Source organism: Heterodontus francisci, chromosome 9 (genome assembly GCF_036365525.1).
Source record: "Heterodontus francisci isolate sHetFra1 chromosome 9, sHetFra1.hap1, whole genome shotgun sequence".
NCBI classification, from domain to species: domain Eukaryota; kingdom Metazoa; phylum Chordata; class Chondrichthyes; order Heterodontiformes; family Heterodontidae; genus Heterodontus; species Heterodontus francisci.
In genome coordinates, this window is record NC_090379.1 from 108,738,010 (window position 1) to 108,755,011 (window position 17,002).

At 42.9% G+C, this 17,002-nt stretch overlaps 1 protein-coding gene across 1 annotated transcript in view; it reads left to right on the top strand.

Moving 5' to 3' along the window:
- Positions 1 to 790: 790 nt before the first annotated feature.
- gchfr (GTP cyclohydrolase I feedback regulator) overlaps positions 791 to 17,002 on the top strand; it is a 34,733-nt gene continuing 18,521 nt past the window's right edge. The window contains exon 1 of the mRNA XM_068039657.1: positions 791 to 1,072. Within this exon, the coding sequence (XP_067895758.1) occupies positions 806 to 1,072 (267 nt within the window). The 5' untranslated portion in view covers positions 791 to 805. The remainder of the gene's footprint in view (positions 1,073 to 17,002) is intronic.

Sequence of the window (17,002 nt, forward strand, 5' to 3'; positions counted from 1 at the left end):
GCACTGTTTGTATTTTTTTGACTTTTGCTGGTTTAAACTGTTTGGGAATGTAATTTTTTCAGATTTTTATGAATAAAGTATATTTTGGAAATTAAAAAAAATAAATAAAATTGGAGGTAACCTTGTGATGTGGGTTGGTAATTATTTGGAAGGAGATGAAGGGAATTCACTCGGATTGGTAGGATGTGCCAAGTGGTATTCTCCAGAGATCTGTCTTAGCTTTTATAAATGACGTGGATGAAGGAGTAGAGAGTTCGACATTGAAGTTTGCAGATAACACTAAATTAGGAGACTGAATAGGCTGTATAGATGGGAGCAGGAAGTACGAAGGGTTATAGAAAGAGTAAGTGGGCAGAACTATGACAAATATGGGGAAGTGTGAGGCCGTCCATTTTGGATCCAAGAAAGATAACGCAGAATATTTAATGGCAGAAAGATTACAATCTGTGGAGGAGCAAAGTGAATGGGGTGTCTGGATACACAAATCATTAAAGGCTAGGGCACAGGTCCAAAAAGTAATTCGAAAGGCTGATGGAATATTAAAAAAAAATCTCAAGAGGGCTAGAATACAAATTATGCCTCAGTTTTACAGAGCCTTGGTCAGGCCTCATCTCGAATACTGCATTCATTTCTGGGCACCGAACCTTAAAGGATATATTAGCCTTGGAGGGAGTGCAGCACCAAATGACCAAAATGATAGCAGTGAAATCAGGAAGCAAACTGCTCATTTCTCTGTTACAGAACAAAACCTTCTACCGCAGGGTTAAATATAACTTCGATTAAGTCTTATTAAAAAAAAGATAAAATGATAAACCAGTTTGACGCACAGGATGACATAAAATGCCAATACGTGAGCACATTCTCAGGTAGTTGGGCAGGTTGTGAACTAGTTTCAGGAGGAGGTGACTGCCACTTTAAGAGTTATTGCGTGATTGGCTGCAGTCAGGTTCGGACAGCGGACAGACTGAGGGGGGAAAATATCAATCATTACCAGAGCGAGAGCTGCACAGCACCAGGCTACAAACGGCAGTCAAAAATGCCTTACGTCCTCATCAGCACTCAGATCCGGCTGGTGAGTAAATGTTCACATTATAAGTTGTGTGTTTGGGGGCGGGGGTCATCTCCATGCACTACTCCCCACCCAGTCCTCTTTAACAGCCTGCAAAATAGCGTCTGTCCTCTGATCCCTTCGCCATTTAATCGTGAAGATTAAAATGTCCCTGTGTGCAATCACCATTTATACTAAGGAATGGAGGATCCGACGGGAAGTAGGAAGTGTCTGTTCTTAATCCCAGAATTTGCTTGCATTAGTAGTGGAAATATTCTCTTGGTCATAGGTTATATGAAGTTTTGTTGTGCTTCTATCACGTCGCAAGGTTCCGGGGTTCGAAGTGATTAATTTCCATTGAAATTGATAGCACAGTCTGAAAACCAGGAAATCCCATGATTATTGCCGTGCCGACAGAATGATTCTTAGTGGTGGATAAGCCAGAGCTTCTCGCAAGTCCCAACATTGGCACGACTAAAATTACCCAGTTTGACCTCAGTTAGAAACTACTCTGTAGTCGCCAATCCCAGTCCTCCTCCTTAATGCCCACTCTAACACGCAGTCTTGGTGCTCTGCTCAACCCTGACCTGAGTTTTGTAGCCCACATCCAGTCCAGCGTGAGGACTACCTATATTCATATCTGATTCGACAACAGCTTCTATCTTCATCTCCCCCACCGGCCATTGCTGCTGAAATTCTCCATATCTTTATTACTTGCAGGCTTGACTTTTCCAAAACACTAGCTCAGGCAAATGGATCCAATTCTGGACTAAATCTTGCTTGCCCAATTTCCCAATTCTTTTTCTTCATCTTCCATACCAAATGCCACTGCTTTGACATGCAGCAAAATTGTGCTCTGGGTTTTTTCTATAACAAAGACCCTTATCTGCACAGGTTATTAGCCTGACCCACTACTCCCTCCCAGGTGGACGGCGCAGTGGTTAGCATCGCAGCCCCAGCGACCCGGGTTCATTTCTGGGTACTGCCTGTGTGGACTTTGCAAGTTCTCCCTGTGTCTGTGTGGGTTTCCTCCGGGTGCTCCGGTTTCCTCCCACATGCCAAAGACTTGCAGGTTGATAGGTTAATTGACCATTAGAAATTGCCCCTAGTATAGGTAGCTGGTAGGGAAATATAGGGACAGGTGGGGATGTGGTAGGAATATGGAATTAGTGTAGGATTAGTATAAATGGGTGGTTGATGGTCGGCACAGACTTGGTGGGCCGAAGGGCCTGTTTCAGTGCTGTATCTCTAAACTAAACTAAACTATTTTTCCCAACTTTCAATGGCTCCCAGACCCATAGTGCAAACATTACCCTTGTCTTCAACTCCTTCCATTGCCTCCCTCCTCCTAACCTTTTTTTTTCTTACCTGCATCCTTTGCTCTTCCAGTTCTGCTCTACTGCACATATCCCATTTTCTCTGCTCCACTGTCTCACCCTGACATTCTGAAACTGCATCCTCAAAGCATAAAGTTATATTTCTCAATACCATCAAATGCCTCTTTAAAACCCAACTGTCCAACAGAGCCTTTGGCCACTTCCCTCCAGAGACATAATCAGGATTTTATATCGTGCGGGAGGAGTGTTGGGGTGGATCGCATACAAGTTGCCAGACCAAACAAAACTACTTCAAGAGTCTATTTTTCAAATAAAAAATTCACAAAGTTCAAATAGAAATAATATTGCTACCATTAATCTCCCAATTTCATAAAGCAAATGAAAAGATAAAAGTCTTATCAGATTTTTAAAAAACTCTAAAGTGCAAAGTCCAATTGCCACTTGTGTCTCTGGTTTATCAATAACTACTTCGGTTCACTGCATTATCCTAGTGAACATTTAGAAGCACAAGCTTGCCTAATCGGTTTCTACTGATTTGAATTGTGGAACTGACTAGCTCGAGAAGAACACCCATTGTTGCTTTGTTTTTTTTTTAAGTGATTTATGAACATTTCTTTTGAAAGAAGTAGTGATCTGATTTTGAAATATTGAAATTTCGAAGAGGGGGGGCATTCCTTTAATGTACAGGTACACAATACATTGGGTTTGACTGGTTTGTTCAAAGTCTGATGCAATACCTTTGGGCAATGGTGGGGGAATGCTATTAAACTTTCAATGGACAATGTCTTCATGATAGTCCCCTTGTAAGACTTGAAAATTCCCAGTGCCCTCCCTCTACTGCAGTTGTTGCCCGGCTGAAATCAGCAGAGCTGGCATTGACCAAATGATGATGTGCATTTACCCACTGACCAGGAGAGCCAGCATGCCTGTAAATTCAATCACCTTGTTTACACTGCATTATAAGTTTGTGCTGTGGTGAGTATGAATTTACTTGGATGTTACTTATAGAATCATACAACACAGAGGAAAGCTATTTGACCCATTGTGCAGCTTGAAAGAGCAACTAATTAGTCCCGCTCCCCTGCTCTTTCTCTATCACCCAGCAAATTTCTCCTTTTCAAGTATTTATCCAATTCCCTTTTGAAAGTTACCAGTGAATCTGCTTCCACTACCCTTTCAGGCAGTGCATTCCAGATTGCAACAACTTAGTACATTAAAAAAAAAAAATTATCCTCCTCTCCCCTGGCTTTTCTGTCAATTATCTTAAATCTGTGTCCTCTGGTTACCAACTTTCCTGCCAGTGGAAACAGTTTCTCCCTGTTAGCTCTACCAAAACCCCTCGTAATTTTGAATTATTAAACTTCCCCTGAACCTTCTCTCTCTCTCTCTCTCTCTCTTTCTCTCTCTTTCTCTTTCTCTCTCTTTCTCTCTCTCTTTCTCTTCTCTCTTTCTCTCTCTTCTCTTTCTTCTCTCTCTCTCTCTTTCTCTCTCTCTCTTCTCTCTCTCTCTCTTTCTCTCTTTCTCTCTTTCTCTCTCTCTCTCTTTCTCTCTCTCTCTCTTTCTCTCTCTCTCTTTCTCTCTCTCTCTTTCTCTCTCTCTCTCTTCTCTCTCTCTCTTTCTCTCTCTCTCTTTCTCTCTCTCTCTTTCTCTCTCTCTCTTTCTCTCTCTCTCTTTCTCTCTCTCTCTTTCTCTCTCTCTCTTTCTCTCTCTGTGTGATGAAGCATCCACGAAGATGAAGTTTGAAGCCTGATATCCAATTAGCAACACAGATCCCCCAGTCCCAGTTTCAATTTCTAGCCTGCATTGAGTTAACTGATTTCAGAAGGTGAATTACAATTAGCCTCTGCCCCTGCACTGGGGAACAAAACGATTAGATAGGCATCCTACTCTTGATTACTGTCCAGTGACCCTTGATGTAATTGGATGAGGACAGAATTTGGATTGAATGTTTGTATAGCCTGACACGGTCTATGCTGGAACATAAATGATAGATACTTGGGTGTAAAGTACCAGAGATACGGAAGTCGATGAATATCTCTTCAAGTGAGACTGAGTGGGTAATTCATATGTGTTTTCTGGTAATTTCTAAAGTGGCTGACCCAACACTTTATTTTGAAGCTGATACATGAAGCCATTTTGTCACTTTTGCCTTTGGAAATGCTAGAACTTAAACTCTGAGATGAGATAACATCCATTAGGTGTCAGCCTTTGCTCAATGGTTGTACTCTCATCTGAGTTAGGGTTCAGGTCCCATTCTGGAGATTTGAGTACATGATTGAGGTTGACACTTAAATGCAGTACTCAGGGAGTGCTGCACTATCATCTTTTGGATGAGACATTAAACCAAGGCCTTGCCTGGTTGATGTAAAAGATGACATGGGCATTCTTCCCATTGTTCTGGTCAATAGTTATCCATCAACCAACATCATTAAAACAGATTATCTGGTCATTACAAAAGCAAAACATTGCGGATGCTGGTAATTAGAAATAAAAACAGAAGATACTCAATACTCAGCAGGTCCGGCATCTGTAGCATCTGTAGAGAGAGAAACAGAATTAACGTTTCTGGTCGATGATGGTTCTGATGTAAGGTTAATGACCAGAAACATTAACTGTCTCTCTCCACAGATGCTGCCTGACCTGCTGAGTATTTCCAGTGTTTTCTGTTTTTATCTGGTCATTATGTCCTTGCTGTTTGTGGGACCTTGCTATGTGCAAATTGGGTGCTGTATTTCCTACTTGACCAGAGTAAGTACACTTCAAAAATTACTTTATTAGCTGTAAAGCACTTTTGGTCATCCTGAGGTTGTGAATGTTTTTTTTTTAAAGAGATACAGCACTGAAACAGGCCCTTCAGCCCACCGAGTCTGTGCCGACCATCAACCACCCATTTATACTAATCCTACACTAATCCCATATTCCTACCACATCCCCACCTGTCCCTATATATTTCCCTACCACCTACCTATACTAGGGGCAATTTATAATGGCTAATTAACCTATCAACCTGCAAGTCTTTGGCATGTGGGAGGAAACCCACGCAGACACGGAGAACTTGCAAACTCCGCACAGGCAGTACCCAGAATCGAACCCGGGTCCCTGGAGCTGTGAGGCTGCGGTGCTAACCACTGCGCCACTGTGCCGCCCTATGTTCTTTATTAACTGGGGCAGTTTTGTCTATTTTTGGCTAATATTATCCACTGTTATCATTAAGATTTCAGCAAAAAAAAAAAATCTTATAAAGTCTTGCATTTATAAAGCGCCTTTCACATCCACCGGATGTCCCAAAGTGCTTTACGGTCAATGAAGTAATTCTGAAGTGTAGTCACTGTTGTACAAAACACAGCAGCTAATTTGCACATAGCAATCTCCCACAAACAGCAATGTGATGATGACCAGATAATCTCTCTCAATGATATTGATTTGAGGGATAAATATTGGCTGGGATACCAGGGATAATACCAAGGTCTTCAAAATAGCGCCATGGGATCTTTTACGTCCACCTGAGAGGGCAGATGGGGCCTCGGTTTAACATCTGAATCAAAAGACAGTGTAGCACTCCCTCAATACTGCACTGGAGTGTCAGCCTTGATTTTTTGAGCTCAAGTCCTGGAGTGGGACTTGAACCCATAACCTTCTAACATGGAGGCAAGAGTGCTACCAACTGAGCCACAGCTCTCGCTAGAAGTAAAGTATAATGGTGACTGTGTGAAAGCTTTGTATTGTCCATTTGTACTATGAGAAATGCCCAGCTGCACAATAATACACTCTTACAAATGTGCATTAGGAGCAGTTTAAAATGCTGCTTTATTAAGAAGCTGTGAGATGTCTACTGACATTTATTGATATCTTGAATAGTATGAAAGTTTGCAGCAGCAACTGAAATCTGTATCATGTCTTATTTACGGAGTTCATTCTAGAGACTTAAGCACAAAATCTAGGCTGATAGAAATCAATAGATATCTGGATGCTAATGACTTCAAGAGATATGGGGATAGCACGGGAAAGTGGTGTTGAGGTAGATGATTAGCCATGATCTAATTGAATGGCAGAACAGGCTTGACGGGCTGAACGGCCTACTCCTACTCCTATGTTCCTATGGTACTTCAGTGCAGTTCTAAGGAAAGGCTGCACTCAGAGGTACTGTCTTTCAGCTGAGAGATTAAACCAGGTCTACTTTCTCAGGTGGATATAAACGATCCTGTGACATGGTTTGAGGAAGAACAGGGGAATTCTCCTTGCTGTCCTGCCCAATATCTATTGCTCAACCAGCATCATTTAATGTACATATAGCAATGTCATACATACGGTTAGGGCTAATGTGAAAATGTATGTACTATGCTTGGTCCGGAATTCATAGAATAATAGAATCTTCTGGCACATAAGGAAAATAGGAATGGGAGAAGGCCATTCAGCCCTTTGAGCCTGTTCCACCTTTCAGTTTAAATCATGACTAATCTTTATCAACTCCATCTACCCATATTGGTTCCTTAACTCTTAATAACCTTGCCTAAAAAAGATCTAACAATCTCAGTTTTGAAATTTTCACTTGGTGCTCCCCCCCCCCCTGCCCCCCCCCCCCCCCCCCCCCCACAGTCTCAACAGCATTTTTAGGGAGAGAGTTCCAGATTTCCACTATTTTATGTATGAAAATGTACTTCTGGCATCATCCCAAAACAGCCTAGCTCTAATTGCAAGGTCATGCCCCTTGCTCTGGATTCCCCGACCAGAAAAATAGGGTAGAGAGAAACTACCAAATTCTTTGATCATCTTTAGCACTTCAATTAGATCACCCCTTAATCCTCCAAAGTCAATGAAATACATGCCTAGTCCATGCAACCTGTCCTCATAATTTAACCCTTTTAGCCTGGTATCATTCTGGTGAATCTGCACTGTAACTCCTCCAAGGCCTGAGGTGTGGTGCCCAGAATTGAACACAGTATCCAGATGGGGTCTAATCAGAGCTTTATATAACTTTAACATTACTCTACCCCTTTGTATTCTAGCTCCTTTGAAATAAAAGCCAACATTCCATGAGTCTTTTTCATTTGTTTTGCGCCTGTCCACTACCTTTCTGTGATTTCTATACTTAGATCCCTAAATCTGTCTGCTTCTCCACATTTCCTAGTTTTTTGGTGATCTGTCTTTCTTAAGACTAAAGTAAATGGCCTCTCATTTCTTTACACTGAACTTCATCTGCCATTGTTTTGCCCACTCGCACAATGTATCAATGACCCTTTGCAACTTTTTGCTCCCATTCACAGTTTACTGTGCCTCCTAAACTGGTGTTGTCAGCAAACTTAGACATACAACGCTATTCCTTCAACTAAGTCCTTTATAAATATAGTGAAAAGCTGAGGCCCCAGTAGAGATACTTGAGGGTTACCACCCGTCGCATCCTGCCAATTAGAGCACATATTCTTACTTTCAGTCTCCTACATCCTAACCAATTCCCTACCAAAGTCAATAGGTTACACTACCTTGCAGAAGCTCAACGCCAACTCACAGACACCTCTTCCTACCTCCCTCTGGACCATGACCCCACCACCGAACATCAAGCCACCGTCCAAAGGACTGTCACTGACCTCATCTCCTCTGGAGAACTTCCCTCTACAGCTTCCAACCTCATAGTCCCGCAACCCCGGACAGCCCGCTTCTACCTCCTTCCCAAAATCCACAAACGGGACTGTCCCGGCAGACCCATTGTGTCAGCCTGCTCCTGCCCAACTGAACTTATTTCTTCCTATCTAGACTCTATCTTTTCTCCGCTGGTCCAGTCTCTTCCCACCTACATCCGTGACTCTTCTGACGCCCTACGTCATTTTGACAATTTCCAGTTTCCTGGTCCCAGCCGCCTCCTCTTCACTATGGACGTCCAATCGCTCTACACCTCCATCCCCCACCAGGATGGTTTGAGGGCTCTCCGCTTCTTCCTGGAACAGAGGCCCAACCAGTCCCCATCCACCACCACCCTCCTCCGCCTGGCTGAACTTGTTCTCACATTGAACAACTTCTCCTTCAACTCCACGCACTTCCTTCAAGTAAAAGGTGTCGCTATGGGTACCCGCATGGGTCCTAGTTATGCCTGTCTTTTTGTGGGATATGTCGAGCATTCTTTGTTCCAGTCCTACTCAGGCCCCCTCCCCCAACTCTCTTTCCGGTACATTGATGACTGTATCGGTGCCGTTTCCTGCTCCCGCCCCGAACTAGAAAACTTTATCAACTTTGCTTCCAATTTCCACCCTTCTCTCACCTTTACATGGTCCATCTCTGACACTTCCCTTCCCTTCCTCGACTTCTCTGTCTCCATCTCTGGGGATAGGTTGTCTACCAATATCCATTATAAGCCCACTGACTCCCACAGCTACCTCGACTACACTTCTTCACACCCTACCTCCTGTAAGGACTCCATTCCATTCTCCCAGTTTCTCCGTCTCCGACGCATCTGCTCTGATGATGCTACCTTCCATGACGGTGCTTCTGATATGACCTCCTTTTTCCTCAACCGAGGATTTCCCCCCACTGTGGTTGACAGGGCCCTCAACCGTGTCCGACCCATTCCCCGCACCTCTACCCTCACCCCTTCCCCTCCCTCCCAGAACCGTGACTGGGTTCCCCTTGTCCTCACTTTTCATCCCACCAGCCTCCATATCCAAAGGATCATCCTCCGCCATTTTCGCCACCTCCAGCGTGATGCCACTACCAGTCGCATCTTCCCCTCCCTTCCCCTGTCAGCATTCCGAAGGGATCGTTCCCTCCGCGACACCCTGGTCCACTCCTCCATTACCCCCACCACCTCGTCCCCGTCCCAGGGCACCTTCCCTTGCAATCGCAGGAGGTGTAATACCTGCCCATTTACCTCCTCTCTCCTCAGTATCCCAGGCCCCAAACACTCCTTTCAGGTGAAGCAGCGATTTACTTGTACTTCTTTCAATGTAGTATACTGTATTCGCTGCTCACAGTGTGGTCTCCTCTACATTGGGGAGACCAAGCGCAGACTGGGTGACCGCTTTGCGGAACATCTCCGCTCAGTCCGCAAGCAGGACCCTGAGCTTCCGGTTGCTTGCCATTTTAACACTCCCCCCTGCTCTCATGCTCACATCTCTGTCCTGGGATTGCTGCAGTGTTCCAGTGAACATCAACGCAAGCTCGAGGAACAGTATCTCATCTACCGATTAGGCACACTACAGCCTGCCGGTCTGAACATTGAGTTCAATAATTTCAGAGCATGACAGCCCCCCACTTTACTTTCATTTTTAGTCATTTTTAGTTATTTTTTCTTCCTTTTTTTTTGCATTCCTTTTTACATTTTTTGCATTTATTTCATTTCATCTTAGTTTGTTCAGTTTGCTTACCCACTGTTTTTTTCAGGTTGTTTTTCTTCAGGTTTGCACTTGCTGATGTTCTATATTCAGTATATTCACACCTAATCTGTACTAATGCTTTGTCTTTCAAAACACCATTAACATATTGTTTGCCTTTGCTCCGTGACCTTTTGGTCAGCTATGTGGCCTGGTCCAATCTGCACCTTCTCCTTTGTTATCTCTTGCCCAACCCCCACCTCACTTGTTTATAATCTGTGACTTTTCTAATATTTGTCAGTTCCGAAGAAGGGTCACTGACCCGAAACGTTAACTCTGCTTCTCTTTCCACAGATGCTGCCAGACCTGCTGAGTGAATCCAGCATTTCTTGTTTTTGTTTCAGATTTCCAGCATCCGCAGTATTTTGCTTTTAATTTAGGTTACATTATATTCCAGGTGTTCTATTTTCTGTTGATAGTCTCATATATGGAGCCTTATTGAATACCTTGTTGGAGTTCATATAAATAAATTCCACAGACAATCTGTTATCTACTATGTTACCACCTCAAAAAAAATTTAACTATGTTGTTAGACATGACTTACCTTTACAATCCATGCTGGTGCACACTTGTCTGTTCATGTTTGTCCAAGTACTCAGTTTGTCCTAATAGATTGTAGTAACTTCCCCACAACAGACATTAGATTAATAGACTTATCATTTTGTACTTTCATATCTCTCCCCCTTCTTTAACAGTGGAAAGACGTTGGCAGTTTCTAATCCAAGGGGACAGTTCCTGAACTGAGGAAATTATAGAAGATTATAACTACAGCATATACAATTTCCTCACCTACTTTTAATATCCTGGGGTGGAAACTGTCAGATCCTGGAGATTTGTCTAATTTTAGTCTCATTATTTCCTCCATTGCTTTTTTTTTTACTTAGATTAAATCTAATAGGATCTCTCCATGTATTATTTTTAGGTTCCATTGAACTGCTGATATTTTGTCCACTTCTTCTGCTGTGATTTATTTCTTAATTTCCTTGTATCTCATGTCCTTTATTATCATCGTCCAAGAAGGCCATTCAGCCCACCATACCTGTGCCGACTCTTTGAAAGAGCTATCAAATTAGTTTCACTCCATTGCTCTTTCCCATAGCTCTACATTTTTTACCAAGTGTAAATATCCATTTCCCTTTTGGAAATTGTTATTGAATCTGCTTTCACCACCTTTTCAAGTAGTGCATTCCAGATCATAACAATTCACTGCATAAAAAAATGTTCATGTTCCCCTGGCTCTTTTGTCAATTAACATAAATCTGTGTCCTCTTGCTGGTGGAAACTTTCTTTCTATCTATTCTTTTAAAATGCTTCATAATTTTGAATAGCTCTATTAAATGCCCCTTAACCGTCTCTGTTCGAAAGAAAACAATCCCAGCTCCCCTACTCTCTCCACATAAGTGAAGTCCTTCATCCCTGTTATTAAATCTCCTCAGCACTCTCTCTCCAAGGCCATGACATCATCATAAAGCGTAGCTGAGGCCTAACAACTGATTTACAAAATTATTTTCTACCTTAGCAATAAATTGAATTTGTATAACACCTTTAACATAGTGATACGTCCCAAGGCGTTTCAGAGGGATTTTGCCAAACAAAATTTGACACCACGCTACATAAGGATAGGTGGCCAAAAAGTTTGGTCAAAGAGGTAGGTTTTGTAAAGGGAAAGGTAGAGATGCAGAGAAGTTTAAGGAGGGAATTGCAGAGCTTGGGCCTCAGCAACTGATGGCATAGCTGGCAATGGTGGAGCGATTAAAATCGGGAAAACAGAAGAGGCCAGAATTGGAGGAATGTTGAGAACTCAGAGTTGTAGGGCTAGAGGAGGTTTCAGAGTTAGGGAGGCATGCGGGCTAAGTGCTGGAAAATGGGATTAGAATAGTTAGGTGCTTGATGGCTGGCACAGACACGACGGGCTGAAGGGCCTGTTTCTGTGCTGTATAACTCTGACTCTGAGAAGCAAGAAAATTTTAAGTTTGAGATCATTCTGGACAGGGAACCAGTGTAGATGAGCACAGGCATGCCGAGGATCTTGTATGCTTTTCAAAGTGGGAAGTGGGAAAGGCATCTAGCTGTAATAGTACATGTTTCTCTGAAGGTGCATGACTACGGCTGTGAGGCTATTGCAAAGGCCAATAGACTACGAGAGTGTATAGTGAGAACAATTCAGTTTAAAAGAACTGTAAGGTTCTTGTACAAGAATATGGATTGGCCTGGAATACTGTTCAATTTTGGTCCCTTCACATTGGGGGTTATATAGAAGTCCTGGAAAAGATTCAAAGGAGGCCAACCTGAATAATCTCTTATTGAAAAGCCTATAGTTATTATGGGCTGCTTAGTGAACTGGGTATTTTTACTCGAGAAAACTAGAGTTGACTTTGGGGTGATTTTAATTGAAGTTTTTAACCTGCTGAAGGGACTAGACTATATGTTGACACAAAAGGAAAATATTGTGGATGCTGGAAATCTGCAATGAAAGCAGAAAATCCTGGAAATGCTCAGCAGGTCACAGAGCTGAAACGTTCATTCTGTTTCTCTCTTCACAGATGCTGCCTGACTTGCTGAGTATTTCCAGCATTTTCTGTTATCTATGTTAACAGCCCATTTAAACTAGACAGGTTATGGAGAACGAGGGGTCATGCATATAAGCTGTGTAAGTATAGGACTAGTTTGGATGTCGGGAGGTTTTGCTTTACACATGACGCTTGTGTGCAACAATTCTAAAAGCAGTTAACTGAGTACCTTGCTGTGGCTAGTATTGCTGTATACAGAAAGTAGTGTGATGCTAGTATGTACCTCATTGTCGCTGATTTCCTGCAATTCATTTGGATTGCCTCCAGGGATTAAAGAGGAATTTCCCAGAATTGGTTTCCCTGAATTGGCCTAGGTTTTAGGCCTTTTTAATTTTTTTTTGCCCATCTCGAGAGACTATAAGTGGAAATGTATATTAGGAGTCGGTATGCTTTATTGCATTAGGACTTTGTGGACAAGCTTAATAGACTGCTTGATGGTCTTTTCCTAACTGCCTGTTCGGATGTTTGTATGACTATGCTCCAAAAGTACTTCATTGGCTGTAAAGCACCTTGTGATGTTCTGAGGCCATGAATGGTGCTATGCAAATACAATATCTTTCTTTCCATCTGTCCTTCTGTGATTATCCTTGCAACAGAATTTCTAATATAAAATTGGTGTTAAAGGCTTTTCTGCAGGTCTAAATGAGCTGGATTTGTAGTGTAGATTTAGGGAGTCAGCTCATAGATGGAATCTGGACTCAAACTGTCAATGTAAAAGCAACAACAACTTATATTTATATAGTGCTTTCAACATCATAAAACAGGAGCATTATCAAACAAAATTTGACAGTGAGCCACTTAAGGAGATATTAGGACAGATGACCAAAAGCTTGGTCAAAGAGGTAGGTTTTAAGAACCATTTTAAAGGAGGAGAGGTGGAGAGGTTTAGGAGATCCTGGGCATCTGAAGGCATAGCTGCTGGTGATGGAGTGATTAAAATCAGGATGCACAAGAGGCTAGAAATGGAAAAGCTCAGATATATCAGAGGCTAGTAGGGCTGGAGGAGGTTACAGAGTTAGGGAGTGGTGAGGCCATGGAAGGATTAAAAACAAGGGTGTGAATTTTGAAATCGAGACATTGCTCAACTGGGAGCCAATGTAGGTGCTCACTGACCTACATTGGCTCCCAGTTGAGCAATGTCTCGATTTCAAAATTCACACCCTTGTTTTTAATCCTTCCATGGTCTCACCACTCCCTAACTCTGTAACCTCCTCCAGCCCTACTAGCCTCTGATATATCTGAGCTTTTCCATTTCTAGCCTCTTGTGCATCCTGATTTTAATCACTCCATCACCAGCAGCCATGCCTTCAGATGCCCAGGATCTCCTAAACCTCTCCACCTCTCTAACTGATCTGGGTGTCATCAATGTACGGGAGGGGGGGCGAAGCTGGTGGCCTAGTGGTAATGTCACCGAACTAGTAATCCAGAGGATAATCCCCTGGGGACACAGGTTCAAATCCCACCACGACAGCTGGTGGAACTTTAATTCAATTAATTAAATTCAATTGACTAATAAAAATCTGGAATTGAAAGCTAGTCTCAGTAATAAAACTATCATCAATTGTCCTAAAGAAAACCCATCTGGTTCACTAATGTTCTTTAGGTGGAGGGAGTGAATGTTTGTGGATGGGGTGCCAGTCCGCTGGACTGCTTTTTCCTGGATGGTGTTGAGCTTCTTGAATGTTGTTGGAGCTGCACCCATCCAGGCAAGTGGAGAGTATTCCATCACACTCCTGACTTGTGCCTTGTAGATGGTGGACAGGCTTTGGGGAGTCAGGAGGCGAGTTACTCGCCACAGGATTCCTAGCCTTTGACCTGCTCTTGTAGCCATAGAATTTATATAGCTACTCCAGTTCAGTTTCTGGTCAATGGTAAGCCCCCTGGATGTACATAGAGGGGGATTCAGTGATGGTAATGCCATTGAATGTTGAAGGGAGATGGTTAGATTCTCTCTTGTTGGAGATGGTCCTTGCCCGGCACTTGGGTGGCGCGAATGTTACTTGGATATTGTTCATACTCTTGAAGAATAGCGTGAAGTAGTGGAAGAATTTGGAGGTTGATTAACTGTCTGACAAGCCACTGTGTGAATGCTCGTTCTATGATCATAACCATCTATATACTAACCAACATTCCTATATGATGGGAGGGTTTTATGGGTTCCCACAAAGAGGGGAGGAGGCACTCACTGGATGTCAACCCAGAGTTCAAAGATCTGGTCTCCAGTTATTAGGACTGTCTGGAGTGCATCTTCTGACTTAGAAGTGGGAATGCTACCACTCAGTCAAAGGCTTGTTCCGGGTAATAGAATAAAATTATCTCAACATTTAAGAATGTATTAGGACATGAGGTGCCATACCAGACACAGTGATGAAAGCATAAACTAAAATAGCTTTTCAAAGGATAAAAGTGGACAGATATTTGAAAAAAAAAATTAAAAGGAGGAGATAGGGGAAGCGTTAAATGAATATTTTTCGTCAGTATTTACAGTAGAGAAAGAAAATGTTGTCGAGGAGAATACTGAGATTCAGACTACTAGGCTAGATGGGATTGAGGTTCACAAGGAGGAGGTGTTAGCAATTTTGGAAAGTGTGAAAATAGATAAGTTCCCTGGGCCAGATGGGATTTATCCTAGGATTCTCTGGGAAGCCAGGGAGGAGATTGCAGAGCCTTTGTCCTTGATCTTTATGTCGTCATTGTCGACAGGAATAGTGCCGGAAGACTGGAGGATAGCAAATGTTGTCCCCTTGTTCAAGAAGGGGAGTAGAGACAGCCCTGGTAATAATAGAACTGTGAGCCTTACTTCGGTTGTGGGTAAAATGTTGGAAAAGGTTATAAGAGATAGGATTTATAATCATCTTGCAAAGAATAAGTCCATTAGCGATAGTCAGCACGGTTTTGTGAAGGGTAGGTCATGCCTCACAAACCTTATTGAGTTTTTCGAGAAGGTGACCAAACAGGTGGATGAGGGTAAAGCCGTGGATGTGGTGTATATGGATTTCAGTAAGGCGTTTGATAAGGTTCCCCACGGTAGGCTATTGCAGAAAATACGGAAGTATGGGATTGAAGGTGATTTAGAGCTTTGGATCAGAAATTGGCTAGCTGAAAGAAGACAGAGGGTGGTGGTTGGCAAATGTTCATCCTGGAGTTTAGTTACTAGTGGTGTACCGCAAGGATCTGTTTTGGAGCCACTGCTGTTTGTCATTTTTATAAATGACCTGGATGAGGGTGTAGAAGGGTGGGTTAGTAAATTTGCGGATGACACGAAGGTCGGTGGAGTTGTGGATAGTGCCGAAGGATGTTGTAGGTTACAGAGGGACATAGATAGGCTGCAGAGCTGGGCTGAGAGATGGCAAATGGAGTTTAATGCGGAAAAGTGTGAGGTGATTCACTTTGGAAGGAGTAACAGGAATGCAGAGTACTGGGCTAATGGGAAGATTCTTGGTAGTGTAGATGAGCAGAGAGATCTTGGTGTCCAGGTACATAACCTGGGTGGCAACTTTCAGGGATTTAATAGGGCTGTTAAGAAGACATATGGTGTGTTAGCTTTTATTAGTAGGGGGATCGAGTTTCGGAGCCACGAGGTCATGCTGCAGCTGTACAAAACTCTGGTGCGGCCGCACCTGGAGTATTGCGTGCAGTTCTGGTCACCGCATTATAGGAAGGATGTGGAAGCTTTGGAAAGGGTGCAGAGGAGATTTACTAGGATGTTGCCTGGTATGGAGGGAAGGTCTTACGAGGAAAGGCTGAGGGACTTGAGGTTGTTTTCGTTAGAGAGAAGGAGGAGGAGAGGTGACTTAATAGAGACATATAAGATAATCAGAGGGTTAGATAGGGTGGATAGTGAGAGTCTATTTCCCCGGATGGTGATGACAAACACGAGGGGACATAACTTTAAGTTGAGGGGTGATAGATATGGGACAGATGTTAGAGGTATTTTCTTTACTCAGAGAGTAGTAGGGGCGTGGAACGCCCTGCCTGCAACAGTAGTGGACTCGCCAACTTTAAGGGCATTTAAGTGGTCATTGGATAGACATATGGATGAAAATGGAATAGTAGGTCAGATGGTTTCACAGGTCGGCGCAACATCGAGGGACGAAGGGCCTGTACTGCGTTGTAATGTTCTATGTTCTAAAAGGGTATGAGCCAACAGAGGACTGGGACTAAGTAGGAACAGGAGTAGGCTATTCAGCCCCTCAAGCAAAATTAATTTGTCTTTTTAATTGCTTTTTGTACCTGTCTTCCAGCTGTTAATGATTTCTGTATTTGGATTCCTAAATCTCATTGCTCCTCTACAATTTCTAGTTTCTCACCATTTGGAAAATACTCTGATTTATCTATCTTCGTCCAAATTACCCACTCTCTTAATTTCTCTATGTCCCTTTGTAACTTCCTGTTCCCATCTGCACTTCTTACTAATTTAACCTTCTAGCTTAGTGCCATCTGAAAACATGGTGGATGCACAACTCCCTATTTCTTCATCCAAAATATGGTGAAGCCCCAGAAGAGATGCGTGGGGAACACCACTTGTCACACCCTGCCAATCAGAATATCTGCCCTTTTATTCTCACACTCTTGTCTCCTATCTCCCAACCAATTTCCAACCCAAATCAAAGGCTATCTCCAGTTCCATGTATTCTAATTATTGTTCATAACATCTTGTATGGACCCTTACCGAATGCTTTTTGG